General features: G+C 45.9%; 1 protein-coding gene across 4 annotated transcripts in view; it reads right to left on the bottom strand.

The window, feature by feature from the left end:
- The window catches only part of CCDC171 (coiled-coil domain containing 171), a 166,727-nt gene that overhangs the window by 92,541 nt on the left and 56,568 nt on the right, over positions 1-17,618 (bottom strand). For 3 of the 4 annotated variants that reach the window (XM_073665076.1, XM_073665004.1, XM_073665137.1), the window contains one exon: positions 16,559-16,651. The exons of the other annotated variant lie outside the window; for it this stretch is intronic. In XM_073665076.1, coding sequence (XP_073521177.1) covers positions 16,559-16,651 — 93 coding nt within the window. The remainder of the gene's footprint in view (positions 1-16,558; positions 16,652-17,618) is intronic. 4 annotated transcript variants of the gene reach the window in all.

Below are 17,618 nucleotides of genomic sequence, written 5' to 3'. Positions count from 1 at the left end.
AAGTAGTGTAGGGGCAGATAGGGGGCGCGTCAACTTTGGCGTAGTCGGCAGGATTACGTGCCCGCAACACCCGGGTACTGCGTGCCTGAAGAAAAGTGCAAGTTTACCTCAGAAAGAAGTCTCCTGCCGGTTCCGGAGGGTCCATGCCATCGGACCCCATCACCAGTCGATTCCTGCCGGTTGTCCGCCATTAACAGCTTTTTCCCGCCATCTGCAGAGTTTCCCGCCAAGGGGAAGCGATTCCCGCCATTTCCAAAGGTTTCCCGCCTTGGAAGAGCGGACGCCATTATGGGCGTGCCAGAGGGTGGCGAGAGGCCACCTCCCATCGTGGGCCAGGACCGAAAATGGCGCCAAAAGTGGAAACCGCCCCCACCAACAGAGACTGTGATGCTGGAGGTGTCTGTCAGCGTGAAAGAACTACCCCTGGAGCTGACAGTCACCAAGTGGCCCCGGGACCGCCCTCGAAGGGGGAGGAGACGAAAGGAGAGAGCAAAGATGGGTGTCGCTTGGAGCAGTCTAGAGCGAGCGCACCCGGAGGCAAGAAGCCTGGAGAAGAGTATCGGAGGAGCTTACCCGGAGATGGCGAGAAAGCAGAGCAGCACCGGCCCGTTGGTCAGGAGCCTGCTAGAAACAGAAGAAGGAGAGCAGAGCAGCACCGGCCCGCTGGCCAGGAGCCTGCTGGAAACAACTGTAGAAGAGCAGAGCAGCACCGACCCGTTGGTCAGGAGCCTGCTGGAAACAACGACCCCACTAGGCCTAGTGGAGGTCCTAGCACAGCTCCCCCGAGACCGGGAGTGTGCACAGACCGCTCTGGAGGGCCTCGCACGGAGGATGGCCCGGGTACAGCGAGAGACATTGGCGGAGTGGAGCCGTGAGATGGCCCAGCAAACCAAGACCCGGAGCACGCCAGCCAAGATGAGGAAACAGACCGCCTCTGAGGATGGCGCGGGAGGACCCAAGGCCGGAGACGGCGCCGAGAAGGGAGCCGAACGCATGGAGGCAGGTAAAGGGGACGTCTATACCCCAAGCCGGGACACCGCTTACCTGCCCCAGCTCCCCGTCGCAGAGCCCGAAAGTCCCCCTGCTGTGCCCGAAAACGCCATGTCACCGACGCAGACTAGGCCCCAACCGGAAGCCGCCGCCGCGACCCCTGTGACGTCACACGCCTCGACCCCGAGCGTGACCAAGCAGGAAGTACCTCCAGCCTGGTCGCAAGGCCTAGTACCCCCGGGCGCCGCAATACCAACAGCGCCCCCTACCTCCGCGGAGCCTCCGGCCTGGCCGCAAGGCCAGGTAGCCCAGGGTGCCGCCGTCCTAACGGTGCCCTTCACCTTCCAGGTGCCCCAGGCCTGGCCGCAAGGCCTGGGCAACCCGGGCGCCACCACCACCGCGCCCATAAGACCTAAAGTGCCGCATCTGGGAGAGGACCTGTACGCCCAGCATACGTGCCCGGATGGGCAGCCATTTATATGGCCACCGGAGTTCCACCATCCCCGACTCCGGAGAGAGAGACCCCTGGATGAACCCCTGATCCCGGCTCCAAAGCCCGTAAAGAGGATCTCGCCCCCGCTAGCAGAAGCGCAGTTCGAGTGGGACCCCACCGGAGAAGATCTCATGGGGTTCACTCAAGAGACTCGGGCAGCCGCAGCGGAGCGTGCAGAGTGCTGCCGCCAGCAGCTCGAGGTCTTTGAGAGGGAGCGGAGAGAGAGGCGGGTCCGGGAACAACAAGCCCAGATAAGGAGCGCGGAGCAGAAGAGCCGGGCCAGGAGAGACCCCCGTGCAGCGCATTGTCCCCGCACCATCGGGACAGTGATCAAGTTCAACCAGCAGCATGGGTGGGGCTTCATCAGAGACCACAACACCCCCGGCGACGTTTTTGTAACGCGCAGAGACGTTGAGTCCCATCTGCCGGAGGGGCACAGAGGTCGTGACCTTTATATCGGGGACGAGGTCACCTTTACCCGGCACAAGTGTGCCAAAGGACCTTACGCCCTCCACGTACACCGCCTGACGGAGGAGGAGTTGCGGTGCGAGGAGGAGGAGCAAGAGGACCCGGACGGGTCTGAAGTTACCACCAGCTATAAGCAAAGAGCAGGAGGAAGACGCCGTTGAGTGCGGCAGAGCAGGTGCTGTAAATAAGTTACCCAATCGGGGTATAAAGAAACTGAAACTGTTGCTACATATAAATAGTCCCCGTTGGGACCAGCTGAGTGAACTGTTTACCCGTTTACCCTTAATCCCACAGGCTGAGGACTGTGAGCAGCCATTCCCTTCCCTCTACCTGGCCGAGGACTGAGAGCGGCCAACTTCCCCTGTATATAGTTGCGCTTCCTAAAGCGCCCCCTACCGGTTTTATAGGAAAACCAGTTTTTCTAAGAGACTGTCGCACTTTTCCCGGACACACGTTGCACAGTGTCCGGAGGAGGAACCTGAAACAAGAGACGACGAGAATGTTTATATGAAAAGTTTTATATATATAATGTTTTATATGTTTTATTATGTTTTTATGAAAAAAAAAAAAATTGTATGTTTTGGTGTTAGTTATGTCTTACAGCCCGAGGACGTGCTGTGATTTACCAGGGGGGAATGTAGCACCCTGAGGATTCGGCTGCTACAGGAGTATTGCACCTCAACCCAGAGGTGTGATATTCCACTCCCGGGTAAGGATGGAGTGTGGAACTGAGCTCGGTAGGCTGCATGCACTACACACATCCCATTTCCGAGGAGCAGACCGACGGTACTCCCACTTAGAAATGTGCAGGTACGACCGAGTCTGTTCCTGGCTGGAGTGGGAGGGGGGTGGTACATCCCAAGTAGTGTAGGGGCAGATAGGGGGCGCGTCAGGTGCACACCACCTTAAGAAGATTTTCCAGATCTTATGGTAAATGGTGTTCGTTACAGGTTTCCTGCTCTTCTGGAGAGTTTTGATGACTTTCTCTGAGAGGCCTCGTTTTTAATATCAGGAATTCAGAAGCCAGGCAGTTAGGTGTAGTCTCTCGGGATCCGGATGGTGAATCGGTCCCTGGAGAAGGAGATCCTTGATGGGAGGAAGGATTAGAGGGCTCTCCACACTCAGACTGGTTAACGTTCCGAACCAACTTCTTTTTGGCCAGCGAGGGGGCCACTAGAATTACTCTGGTCTCTTCAGTCCTTATCTTCTGTAAGGTTTTTGAAAGGATAGTGTAATGCAGTGGCTTGCTGCATTGCTAAAATGTCCAGGGGGTGTGTTCTCGCTGTCTATGTACCTCCCCCTCAGGTGACTGATCACGTGACTGTGACATCATCACAGGTCCTGTGTGCACAAAAGGATATATAAATCCTGGTGGTTTTTGAAATGGGAGAGAGAGAGGCCTGGAAGGCAGAGGCTGGATCCCTGTGTCTAGGATACCAGTAGCCTTGAAAGGCAAGAGACCTGGTCCCTGTGTGTGGGACTCCATTAGCCTGGAAGGCAGAGGCTGGATCTCTGTGTCTGGGATACCAATAGCCTTGGAAGGCACGTGGCCTGGAGACTACGTCTGGGGAGCCTTAAAGCCACAGCTGTGGCAGAACTGAGCTGATAGAAGCAGCTGAGACCCAGCAAAGGTAAATCGGCGCTTTAAGTGAATATTTATGCTGTACCTTGCTGAAGTCTGTATTTGAAGCCAAGTGGGTATAGCTGCCACTGAAAAGGCTCCATGATATATGTGTAACATTCCTGCGAGCCACTGAGATGGACTATGTTATGAGAGGTTTATGATGTGTAATAAACTGCTGGACTGTGAATTACCGGAAAAAGTTGCACGTGTGCTCTAATTGACCCGGTGAAGCGAGTACCCCCCAGCGTGATGAATAGCGCTACCTTAAAATAGGTAGTGGGGGAAAGGCATACGCTAGTTTCAATTCCCATTTGTAAGCGAATGCGTCCACGCCCAGGCAAGGGCCATTTGGATCCAGGGAGAAATATTGAGGTACTTTCACGCTCTGTTGTCCGGCGAAGAGATCTACCTCTGGATAGCCCCATCTCTCGACTAACATCTGGAAGACGTCTGGGTTTAGGCTCCACTCTCCTGGATGAATCTTTGTTCTGCTTAAGAAGTCGGCCTGGATATTGACTGAACCTTTGATATGAAGAGCCGACAAGGATAGAAGATGTTCTTCGGCCCAGGAGAATATTCTTGCTGACATTGCTTTTAAGCTTTCGTATCTTGTGCCCCGTTGATAACGAAGGTGGGCTACCGTGGTGATATTGTCTGAAAATATCTGAATGTGAGATTTCTGGACCAGAGGCTCTGCTGCTCTGAGGACTTCCTCTACGGCTTTTAGTTCTCTGAAATTTGATGAGCGTTGGCTCACGTCTTTGGTCCATATACCCTGGAATAGCTCTTGGGAGACCATGGCTCCCCATCCCTTTTCGCTGGCATCCACCTTTATGGTTACCAGCGGATTCTGGATCCATGGTACTCCTCTGTTCAGATTTTTTCTGTTCAGCCACCAGAATAGAGAGGTCCTTACTCGTGGTGGTATAGGGATTCTCCTGTTCAGAGAAAGTGGGGATCCGTCCTAATTCGTAAGGATGTGGGTCTGTAATGTTCGGGTATGCACCTGAGCCCAGGCCACCATCTGAATACAGGATGTCATAGACCCAAGGACCGACATGGCGCCTCTTATCGATACTGATCTTCTGCTCCTTAGGACACAGATTTTTGCTTTTATCATGACCTGTTTTTGTTTGGGCAGGAATTACGTCTGTCTGTGGGAATCCAATAGTACTCCTAGAAATGTTTTTGTCATGGAGGGAACCATATCTGATTTTTTCTGGTTCACTAACCAGCCCAGAGACGATAGGATCTGAGTGGTCAACTGTAGATGTTCTCGGAGTACTGGTACTGAGGGCCCGATTAATAACAGGTCGTCGAGGCATGGTACTATTGAAATGTTCTGACCTCTGATATAAGCCATGACTTCTGCCATGACTTTTGTAAATATTCGCGGGGCTGATGAAATTCCAAATGGGAGAACATTGAATTGATAGTGGACTATTTGATCCCCTTGAGCCACTGCGAATCTTAGGAACCTCCTGTGAAGTGGATGTATAGGGATGTGGTAATATGCATCCTGGAGGTCGATTGTGGCCATGACATGGTCCTGTCCTATCAGGGGGACCGTCGACCTGATGGATTCCATCTTGAATCGTTGGTAGTGGATATACTGATTCAGTGGCCTTAGATTGATTATAACTCTGTGTGAGCCATTTGTTTTTTTTTATTAGGAAGAGCCTGGAATAATGTCCTGTGCCTATCTCTCTTGTCTCTTGTAGGAACCAGGGATATCACCCCTGAGGACAATAGGTCTGTAAGACCGGATATCAGGGTGGCCTGACGACTCGGAGAGTAACTTTATCCTCTCTGGAGGATAGGAGGAGAAATTTATTTTTACTCCGAATTCGACAACCCTCAGGACCCATGGGTCTGAGCAGATTTCTTTCCACTGAGGGAGAAAATTCAAGATGGGGCCCCCCGATTGTCCTGACGTCATGGTCTGTTCTGACGTTGGTTTTGGGAGAGGAAAAGATTTTTGCCTCCTCTACCTTTTGGGTAGCTCCATCGTCCTGTTTTGCCTTTACCGCTATATTGAGGGGTCTGCTCTTGGGAGGGACGAAAGGGCCTCTTCCTCACATTCCTAGGTTCCGGGAGGACCTTCTTCTTGTCTGAAGTCTTCTCTAGAAGATCATCTAGGGCTGGTCCAAACATGTATTTCCCCTTAAAGGGGATGGAACACAACTTCATTTTTGATGCCATGTCGCCGTTCCAGGATTTCAACCATAGGGCCCTTCTTACAGAGTTTGATAGCCTAGATGCTCTGGCCGCCACTCTCACGGATTCTGCAGAGGCGTCTGCTAAAAACCCCATAGCTTTCTGTAGAAGCGGTAGGGATGCCAAGATGTCTTCTCTGGGGGTCCCTGAAACTAGGTGTTCCTCCAGTTGATCTAGCCAACGAGCCATTGATCGAGCTACGCCTGTAGAGACTGCGTTGGTGCTTAATAGTGTTTCCGAGGTCTCCCAGGATTTTCTGAGTAGTCGCTCCATTTTGCTTTCCAAGGGGTCTTTTAATTGAGAGGAATCTGCAAAGGGCAGTGTGGTTTTCTTTGCTACTCGTGCAATTTGGATATCCATTCTTGGGACTTCAGACCAGCATTCTGCCGTCTCATTGTCTACAGGAAATCTATCCCTTAACTCTGTAGGGGTATTTAATCTCTTTTCTGGAGATTCCCACTCCTCTAAGACTAAGTCCCTAATACTCTGGTGTATAGGGAACACCAATTTTTTCATGGAACGTAGCCCCCCAAACATCCGATCCTGTACTGTTTGGGGCACTTTTTCTTCCTCGACCTCCATAGTTCTCCTTACTGACATGAGGAGTTCTTCCAAGTTATCTGATGGAAAGTAATATCTCTCTCGTTGGGAGTTATAAGGGGTTGGACTTCATTCACCTTCCTCTGGAAGATCTTCCGAGATGTATATCTCATCTTGAGAGTCTTCCTCCCCTCCCTCTGGCGGGCTAATTTTCCTCTTTTTGGCAGCTGAGGGAGTAGATGTAGAACCCTGACTAGGTGAGGGCGTAGGGGGAGTGACCGAGGCTAAGGAGGATTTGATCTCCTGACGTACAATCCCCTTTATCTCCTCCATTTAGGAAGGATGTTCCTGCCTGATAATCTTCTCTCTACAGTCCTTGATAGGGGCTTTCTATGGGAGGACGATAGTTTTTTTGTACAGATGGGACATCTGCATGACGGTTTAACTTTTTCTCCAGATGCAGGTTCCTTGTCCCCCTACAAGAGAGGGGAGAAGGGGAGGGGAGCTATAATCACTATTTCCTGCATCTGGGAGATGGACTACCAGTGCCATACTTACTGGGACCGGACCGGCGCTGGGCTCTGCAGATGCAGAGCGAGAAGCTTCAACAGACATGGTTTTGTCCTACCTGTAGATGTCTTCCTGTCCAGGGCTCCTTTTATGGGCGACCGGACCAGCGCCTCCCTCTGTTTCGAGGGCTCCTCCCCCGGTGTCCAGGTGAAAATTTCTGATCACCGGCGACATTCCGCTCTTTTTCCCCCATAGCTTTTTGATGCGGTCCACAGTGGAACGCAAACTGCAGGAAGTGACGTCATCATCCACCGCCCGGCGTCCAACGTCACTTCCGGCGCCGCGGCGTGCGCTCCACATCCTGGAGCCGGCATCGCACTCATATCCAGCGGGGGAGAGGAGGAGGAGGAGGAGATGATGGACCGCAGAGCTCAGAGAGGCCTCCGGTCAGAAGATCCTGCAGAACTTGCCCGAGAGCGCGGAGGGGGTCCCGAATCCGGAGGAGACGGGAGCAGTGCCCTGAGGAGGAGAGGTAAAGACCGCTCGATCCTCCGCTGCCCGGTTAGCTTTCCCCCAGTGCCTGTCGCCGGCCCAGCACACCGGGGATGACCTCTTCATCCCTGATAGGGACAGGAAATAACACTGGAGGGAGGATGTGGGAGGGGCTATTTAAACCTCTTCGTATTTCCTGTCCCTATTAGGGTGGGGTTACATCCTCCTGTGTGCTGTCGTGGGGGGTTATTAGAGAAAATTACACTAACATCCATGCTCATTGCTTTCTATGGGTGAAAAAACGCTGCAAAAACGCTGAAAGAATTGAGATTTAAAAAATGCAGCAGTTTTCCAATTCAGTCAGGAAAAAAAACAAAAACAAGTGTGTGATGAGATTTCTGAAATCTCATAGGCTTTTGGTGGTACTTGAAAAAGCAGCTTTTAATTAGCATAAAAAATGAGGCAAAAAAATAGTAAAAACGCTTTGTGTGAACATATCCTAATAGCGAGACTGTCTTTATTTCCCCTTGACAATCAATCTGCTTTAGGTTTTCACGTCTTAGCAAGCATCTAGAATTTAGCTTTTATTTTTCCTGAGCAGTCTATGGGCAACTGGTTTGATAAAAGAGATTCAATAACTCCTTTCCCCATAAAGACTTTTGTTTTTTGCACTTTTGCTGTTCCCTCACCCCCCTCTTCCAAGAGCTATGACTTTTCATTTTTCTCATCAATATAGCTGTATGAGGACTTGTTTCTTGCAGTTGTAGCCTTGAATGACAGAATTCACTACACCTAACACATAAGGTACTGAAAAACGGAAAAAAAATAATTCAAGTTGGGTGAACTGGTGGAAAAAAAACGCAATTGCACCACCAATTATTTTACAGTGCTTTTTCAGTCCTAAAAATGAGCTGGCAACAAAAAAAAAAAAAAAAGAAAGAAATTTTCAGGGCCACATAAACAGATTTATTGACGGAAAAAGTTAAGAGCGTGCTGAGCTGTAGTTTTTATTGAATCCATTTTGGGGTACATAAAATGATTGCTTTTACTGCATTTTCTGGTGAAAGTGCAGTAACCAAAAAAAGGTAATTCCTCTCTTTCAGTTCTTATTATTTTTGACGTTTAACAGAAAAGTTTAATAATTTTAGATTTAAAAAAAAAAAAAATCAGACTTTTACAGAAACGAAGATAATATATATGTTTGTTATTTTTTACATTTCCTTATTTAAAATTGGGAAAACGGGGATGATGGAAACTTTTATGTTTTTATAAAACGCTTTTTTTAATTACTTTTCACTGACTTAAACCTGCTATTGTTTGTTCCATAGTGCAATAATACAGTATTGCAGAATATAGTAAAATAGCACTAAAGTTAAATTCTACTATGATAGGAGGACCAAGATTGCAGTGACGGGGGCCTTTATTAGGCCCTAAGCTGACATAGCAACCCATCGGCACCCAAAGATCGCACTGAAGGGGGTGGGAGATAGGTGCCGATGCACGTACACACTGGAAACCAGGAAATTTAAATGCCACTGTCAGTGATTGATATGAGCATCTAAAATGTTAAATAGCAGTGATCTGAGCTGTTCGAGGCAGATGCACACTCCATACACGAACACCCTGATTGTGATATACTATTACATAAGGATGCATAAAGGTATTACTATTTAAAACGTACTAAACAGACGTTGGGACAATTAAAGAGAATCTGTAAACAGGTTTTTGCTATACAATCTGAGAGCGGCATAATATAGGACACGAAATTCTGATTCAAGGGATGTGTCACTTACTGGGCTGGTTCGTGTAGTTTTCATAGAATCCTTGTTTCTCTGATATAGATGTAGCAGAGCTAAGACTTTTGTGCTGTGTATAACTCCGCCCACACCCCTGACTGGCAGCTTCCTGTTTACACTGTGCAATGTGAGCAAGCTGCTAATCAGTGGTGGGGGCAGGGTTACACAGATTAGCCTGACTGGGGTGCATGTGAGCTGTAGTCCGGCAGTGTTAATCTTCTACTGATAAAATATTGGATTTTATTGAAACTACAGCACACAGCCTAATAAGTGACACATCCCTGGAATCAAGGTCTCATGCCCTATTATATGCTACTCTTGCATTTAATAGCAAAAACCTGTTGACAGATTCCCTTTAACCGCTTTAAAGCCCATGACGTACTAATACGCGTCTGTGCCCTGGGCTGTAAGAGCCTGACCCATATTAGTACGTCATCGCGATCGCGCGCGCACATAGGCTGTGCGGGCGCGATCGCCGCCGGGTGTCAGCTGATAGTCACAGCTGACACCCGGTACTATGTGCAGGGAGCAGTCCTGCACCGCTCCCAGCACATTAACCCCCGCATTGCTGCGATCAAAGTCGATCGCAGCATTGCGGTGGCAAGGGGAGGTGATCGCAGATACTCACCTCCTCTTCCGGCCTCCAGCGCTGTTTGCCGTGGCTTCCAGGATGTTGCCATGACGACCCGATGTCGTCATGACAACATCCGGGTCACCAGACAGCAGGAAGATTGTTTGGACATGCGCAGTGCATCTCCAAACTATCTTCTCCCTGTCCAGCGCTGACTGCCTGCATGGCACAGGGATGGTGCTGCATTCCTGTGCCATGCAGGCGATCAGAATAAAAAAAGTGAAAGTCCCATAGTGGGACAAAGTAAAAAAGTAAAAAAAACTCCCAGAAAGTGAAAAAAAAAATTTTTTTAAAAATTGTAAAAATATTTAAAAAAAAAAAGAAAAAAAATAATCCACTAAAAATAAAAATATAATTTACCCATCAATAAATATTATTATGAAAAAACAAAACAATAAAAGTACACATTTGGTATCGCCGCATCCGTAACGACCTGGCCTATAAAACTGTTCCCCTAGTTAACCCCTTCAGTGAACACGGTAAAAAAAAAAAAACAAAAACAATGCTTTATCATCATACCGCCAAACAAAAAATGGAATAACACGCGATCAAAAAGACGAATATAAATAAAAATGGTACCGCTGAAAACGTCATCTCGTCCCGCAAAACACAAGCCGCCATACAGCTCCATCATCCGAAAAATCAAAAAGTTACAGCTCTCAGAATAAAGCGATGCAAAAAAATAATTTTTTCTATAAAATAGCTTTTATTATGTAAAAGCGCAAAAACATAAAAAACTATATAAATGTGGTACCGCTGTAAACGTACTGACCCGAAGAATAAAGCTGCCCTATCAATTTTACCACACGCGGAACAGCATAAAAAATGTAAAAAAAAACAATTCCTGAATTGTTGGCTTTTGTTTATTCTGCCTCCCAAAAATAGGAATAGAAAGCGATCAAAAAATGTCACATGCCTGAAAATGGCACCAATAAAAACGTCAACTCATCCCGCAAAAAACAAGCCATCACATGACTCTGTCAGCCAAAATATGGCGATGCAAAAACGAGATTTTACAAAATATGTGTCTTTTAGTGTGTGACAGCTGTCAATCAAAAAAACCCGATATGATTCTGGTATTGCTGTAATCGCACCAACCAGAAGAATAAAGTAATCTCATCACTTATACCGCACGAGGAAAGGCGTAAAAAATAAACGCTAGGGCTGGGGTTGGGGTTGTTGTTATTTTTCAAAAGTAAAAAAAAAAAAAAATGACGATATGGCAACTAGTGTTGAACGCAAGTGCTCGCTACTTGAGTTTGCATCGGGTGCTCGGGTATGCACTGAGTATCGCGGGTGCTCGAGTCTCCGCCCCATATGCTTCGCGGCCAAAAAAACCTCGCGGGGATTGCCTGCCATGCACGAGCGATCCCCACATGTTTTTTTGGGGGGTGTCTAATAACCGTGAAACATGCGGACGGGGACTCGAGCATTTTACTTGAGCACCCATGATACATGGTGCATACCTGAGTACCCGATGGAAACTCAAGTAGCGAGCACTTGCGCTCAAGAGTAAAGTCAACTTATTCAATATGATGACCTAATGTTTTCAAATTCTGTGTCGTACCTCTGGGTTCAAAATGTTCACTATACACCCTTAATAAAATCCTTGAGGGGTATAGTTTCCAAAATGGGGTCACTTGTGGGGGAGCTCCACTGTTTAGGCACATCAGGGGCTCTCCAAACGCGACATGGTGTCCGCTAACAAATTGAATGGAAAATAGGCTCAAATTGTTAGCGGACACCATGTTGCGTTTGGAGAGCCCCTGTGTGCCTAAACATTGGAGCTCCCCCACAAGTGACCCCATTTTGTAAACTAAACCACCCAAGGCACCTATCTAGATGCATAGTGAGCACTTGGAACCCCCAGGTGCTTCACAAATTGATTCGTAAAAATGAAAAAGTGTTTTTTTTTCCACTTTCATTTTTACAAATCAATTTGTGAAGCACCTGGGGGTTCCAAGTGCTCACTATGCATCTAGATAGGTGCCTTGGGGGGTCTAGTTTCCAAAATGGGGTCACTTGTGGGGGAGCTCCAATGTTTAGACACATCAGGGGCTCTCCAAACGCAACATGGCGTCCGCTAATCATTCAAGCAAATTTTACAATCAAAAAGTCAAATGGCGCTCCTTCCCTTCCGAGCCCTGCCGTGCGCCCAAACAGTGTTTTTTCCCCACATATGGGGTATCTGCGTGCCCAGGGGAAATTGCACAACAAATTTTGGGGTCCATTTTTTCCTGTTACCCCTGCGAAAATAAAAAAAATTGGGTCTAAAGTAACATTTTTGTGAAAAAAGTTAAATGTTCATTTTTTTCTTCCACATTTCAAAAATTCCTGTGAAGCACCTGAAGGGTTAATAAAGTTCTTGAATGTGGTTTTGAGCACCTTGAGGGGTGCAGTTTTTAGAATGGTGTCACTTTTGGGTATTTTCTGTCATAAAGACCTCTCAAAGTGACTTCAAATGTGATGTGGTCCCTAAAAAAAATGGTTTTGTAAATTTTGTTGGAAAAATGAGAATTGGCTGGTCAACTTTTAACCCTTATAGCGCCCTAACAAAAAAAAAATTTTGGTTCCAAAATTGTGCTGATGTAAAGTAGACATGTGGGAAATGTTATTTATTAACTCTTTTGTGTGACATATCTCTCTGATTTAAGGGCATAAAAATTCAAATTTTGAAAATTGTTAAATTTTTAAAATTTTTGCCAAATTTCCGTTTTTTTCACAAATAAACGCAAGTGATATCGAAGAAATTTTACCACTATCATGAAGTATAATATGTCACGAAAAAACAATCTCAGAATCAGGGGGATCCGTTGAAGCGTTCCAGGGTAATTACCTCATAAAGTGACAGTGGTCAGAATTGTAAAAATTGGCCTGGTCATTAATGTGCAAACCACCCTCGGGGGTAAAAGGGTTAATAAGTGTTTGCCCAACTAATTAGGATGTAGATTATAAATGGGGTTTCAAATCTTGTAAAGTTAGAGCATATCACTAGGATACATCATGACTTTATGATCACTGGGGGGCAGACCTCTGGGATCCCCACCGATCCTGAAACTAAAGAAGTCAAAATGCTGCAGACATTTTACTCTTTTCCCTGAGAACTATGATGAGGCTTAATTCATAGAAAATGTAGCTACAGTGGGGAAAAAAAGTATTTAGTCAGCCACCAATTGTGCAAGTTCTCCCACTTAAAAAGATGAGAGAGGCCTGTAATTGACATCATAGGTAGACCTCAACTATGAGAGACAAAATGAGAAAACAAATCCTGAAAATCACATTGTCTGATTTGGAAAGAAATTTTTTTCACATTTTGGTGGAAAATAAGTATTTGGTCAATTACAAAAGTTCATCTCAATACTTTGTTCTATATCCTTTGTTGGCAATGACAGAGGTCAAACGTTTTCTGTAAGTCTTCACAAGGTTGGCACACACTGTTGCTGGTATGTTGGCCCTTTCCTCCATGCAGGTCTCCTTCAGAGCAGTGATGTTTTGGGGCTCTCGCTGGACAACACGGACTTTCAACTCCCTCCAAAGGTTTTCTATAGGGTTTAGATCTGGAGACTGGCTAGGCCACTCCAGGACCTTGAAATGCTTCTTACGAAGCCACTCCTTCATTGCCCTGGCGGTGTGCTTGGGATCATTGTCATGCTGAAAGACCCAGCCACGTTTCATCTTCAATGCCTTTGCTGATAGAAGGAGGTTTGCACTCCAAATCTCACGATACATGGCTCCATTCATTCTTTCATGTACAGTACAGACCAAAAGTTTGGACACACCTTCTCATTTAAAGATTTTTCTGTATTTTCATGACTATGAAAATTGTACATTCACACTGAAGGCATCAAAACTATGAATTAACACATGTGGAATTATATACTTAACAAAAAAGTGTGTAACAACTGAAAATATGTCTTATATTCTAGGTTCTTCAAAGTAGCCACCTTTTGCTTTGATGACTGCTTTGCACACTCTTGGCATTCTCCTGATGAGCTTCAAGAGATAGTCACCGGAAATGGTTTTCACTTCACAGGTGTGCCCTGTCAGGTTTAATAAGTGGGATTTCTTGACTTATAAATGGGTTTGGGACCATCAGTTGTGTTGTGCAGAAGTCAGGTGGATACACAGCTGATAGTCCTACTGAATAGACTGTTAGAATTTGTATTATGGCAAGAAACAAGCAGTTAAGTAAAGAAAAAAGAGTGGCCATCATTACTTTAAGAAATGAAGGTCAGTCAGTCCGAAAAATTGGGAAAACTTTAAATGTGTCCCCAAGTGCAGTTGCAAAAACCATCAAACGCTACAAAGAAACTGGCTCACAGGAGGACCGCCCCAGGAAAGGAAGACCAAGAGTCACCTCTGCTTCTGAGGATAAGTTTATCCAAGTCACCAGCCTCAGAAATCGCAGGTTAACAGCAGCTCAGATTAGAGACCAGGTCAATGCCACACAGAGTTCTAGCAGCAGACACACTACAACAACTGTTACGAGGAGACTTTGTGCAGCAGGCCTTCATGGTAAAATAGCTGCTAGGAAACCACTGCTAAGGACAGGCAACAAGCAGAAGAGACTTGTTTGGGCTAAAGAACACAAGGAATGGACATTAGACCAGTGGAAATCTGTGCTTTGGTCTGATGAGTCCAAATTTGAGATCTTTGGTTCCAACCACCGTGTCTTTGTGCGACGCAGAAAAGGTGAATACTGAACCAGCATGGCTACCACAGCATCTTGCAGGGGCACGCTATTCCATCTGGTTTGCGTTTAGTTGGACCATCATTTATTTTTCAACAGGACAATGACCTCAAACACACCTCCAGGCTGTGTAAGGGCTAAGTGACCAAGAAGGAGAGTGATGGGGAGCTGCGCCACATGACCTGGCCTCCACAGTCACCAGACCTGAACCCAATCGAGATGGTTTGGGGTGAGCTGGACCGCAGAGTGAAGGCAAAAGGGCCAACAAGTGCTAAGCATCTCTGGGAACTCCTTCAAGATTGTTGGAAGACAATTTCCGGAAACTACCTCTTGAAGCTCATCAAGAGAATGCCAAGAGTGTGCAAAGCAGTCATCAAAGCAAAAGGAGGCTACTTTGAAGAACCTAGAATATAAGACATATTTTCAGTTGTTTCACACTTTTTTGTTAAGTATATAATTCCACATGTGTTAATTCATAGTTTTGATGCCTTCAGTGTGAATGTACAATTTTCAAAGTCATGAAAATACAGAAAAATCTTTAAATGAGAAGGTGTGTCCAAACTTTTGGTCTGTACTGTACATGGATCAGTTGTCCTGGTCCCTTGGCAGAGAAGCAGCCCCAAAGAATGATGTTGCCACCCCCATGCTTCACAGTAGGTATGGTGTTCTGTGGATGCAACTCATCATTCTTTTTCCTCCAAACACAACGAGTTGTGTTTCAAACAGTTCTACTTTGGTTTCATCTGACCATATGATATTCTCCCAATACTCTTCTGAATCATCCAAATGCTCTCTAGCAAACTTCAGACGGGCCCGGACATATAATGGCTTAAGCACGGGGACACGTCTGGCACTGCAGGATCTGAGTTCCCGGTGGCGTAGTGTGTTACTGATGGTAGCCTGTGTAACGTTGGTCCCAGCTCTCTGCAGGTCATTCACTAGGTCCCCCCGTGTGGTTCTGGGACTTGACCCCACGGGGTGAGATCTTGTGTGGAGCCCCAGATCGAGGAAGATTATCAGTGGTCTTCTATGTCTTCCATTTTCTAATTATTGCTCCCACAGTTGATTTCTTCACACCAAGCTGCTAGCCTATTGCAGATTCAGAATTCCCAGCCTGGTGCAGGGCTGCAATTTTGTTTCTGGTGTCCTTCGAAGGCTCTTTGGTCTTCATCATAGTGGAGTTTGAAGTGTGACTGTTTGAGGTTGCGGACAGCTGTTCAAACAGGTGCCAGTACTACAGGTAATGAGTGGAGGACAGAGGAGCCTCTTAAAGTAGAAGTTACAGGTCTGTGAGAGCCAGAAATCTGGCTTGTTTGTAATTGACCAAATACTTATTTTCCACCAAAATTTGAAAAAAAATTCTTTCCAAATCAGACAATGTGATTTTCAGGATTTGTTTTCTCATTTTGTCTCTCATAGTTGAGGTCTACCTATGATATCAATTACAGGCCTCTCTCATCTTTTTAAGCGGGAGAACTTGCACAATTGGTGGCTGACTAAATACTTTTTTCCCCCACTGTATACTACAGTTCTCTCTCCTGCTGGTGACAGGTGCACCACAAGGCAGAGAAAAGCAATGAACGGGTCCCCTTCATTCTCTGGGACAATAAATGCCCCATCAGTCTAACCCCACTGAAGATAAACTGATGGTATATTCTAGAGATATGCCGCCACTTTATAAAGACAGGAATACAACATTAATGCTAAAAATGTTCTTTAAGCAGAAAGTGCAGAGATACACATTGTAAACAATTCGGATTTCAATCCGCGGTTTGAGTTACTTCTATGAGCAGATAATGGGGCTGTCTTCATCTTCATAAGCAATGAATATTTTCCGAGGTGGGAACTGGGAAAAAAATCGAGGAGGCTGTCACATAGTATAATTATATGATTGCCGACATCTTCACCATATGGACGCAGAGACGGTTCAGTCCATTTTTTTACACAGCAGAAAGAGGGGAAGCGAAGGCGTTGATAGCAGATAGTAATCCTTATCCAAGCACAAGGTCCCCACTTACTACATTTGATTGTTGTCCATGAAGTGGACACCTCCCTTACGGCTATTGTAGTGGATCTCTAAGTAACCCGAGTGTGATATGTGAGCTACCTGGATGATTTCAGAGTTAAACTTGGATTCCAGATGTGCTGCTCGTTCTGCTTCGATGCCCTCCTCCAGTCTCTTCACTCTCTGATTTGCAGCCTTTAAGAAATCAATGATAGGACATAGGGATGGTGTTAAACAGATTTTGCTTATCAATTTAAAGCATAATGTTGAGAAAAAGACCCTGATTCTAGTGATGTGTCACTTAGTTTACTGGGTGCAGGAGTTGTTATACAATCAGTTTTTTGATGTACCATGTAGCAGAGTCTACATGCTAACCCCACCTACAACATATCATTTTGTGTACATTGTATATTGACAATAAGCTGCTAACCATTGTTGGGGATGAGATTGGACCAGGAGGCACGCGAGCAACAGTCTGGGCAGTGATAATCTCCTGCTGATAAAACACTCATTGTATTGAAACAACAGCACACAGCCTAATAAATAACACATTGCTGAAATCAGTGCCTCAACCCCTACTTCATGGTGTACATAGCAAGGACCTGTTGACTGATTCCCTTTAAAGATTGTAAATGTTCCACTGATAGGTCTAACTAAATGTACATTTTCATTGAAAAAATGCAAAAAAAAACCAGCAAATGTATTATCCTAACCATCTGTATGAAGCTTACAGAGTCAGAGTATTAGAAAAATGTAACCCTCCAGAAAAATCACCACCAATTGCCTTGTTCTGTCAGGTTATTAGGAAATCAGTTAAGGCATAACATCATAATGCAATAACATGACACATACAACCCATTTATTCTACCATTGTTCAAGAAAATTATGCAAACACAGACTTTTATGATACAAGGCATGTTGAAAAATTGTTCAAATGCAGGGAATGACCCTTCACTGACGGGTTTGTAAAGGAGAGGAAAAAAAAAACTATGGGCTTGTCCAATTACAGCCTATCTGGTCAAATTCATTATGAAAGTGCTGACTTTCATAATGAACAATGCAAAGCTAAAGGTGCTCAACTTCCTGACAGTGCCGCCATATGAGAAATGGAGCATTACAGGTCTCCCTGAAATCAGAGGGTGGTCTATGTATTGTATGCATA

This window comes from Phyllobates terribilis, unplaced genomic scaffold (assembly GCF_046119375.1).
Source record: "Phyllobates terribilis strain yellow unplaced genomic scaffold, ASM4611937v1 Scaffold_1__5_contigs__length_1240528914, whole genome shotgun sequence".
NCBI classification, from domain to species: Eukaryota; Metazoa; Chordata; class Amphibia; order Anura; family Dendrobatidae; genus Phyllobates; species Phyllobates terribilis.
The sequence above is the reverse complement of the archived record's forward strand: the minus strand, read 5'-3'. Positions and strand labels throughout refer to the sequence as shown.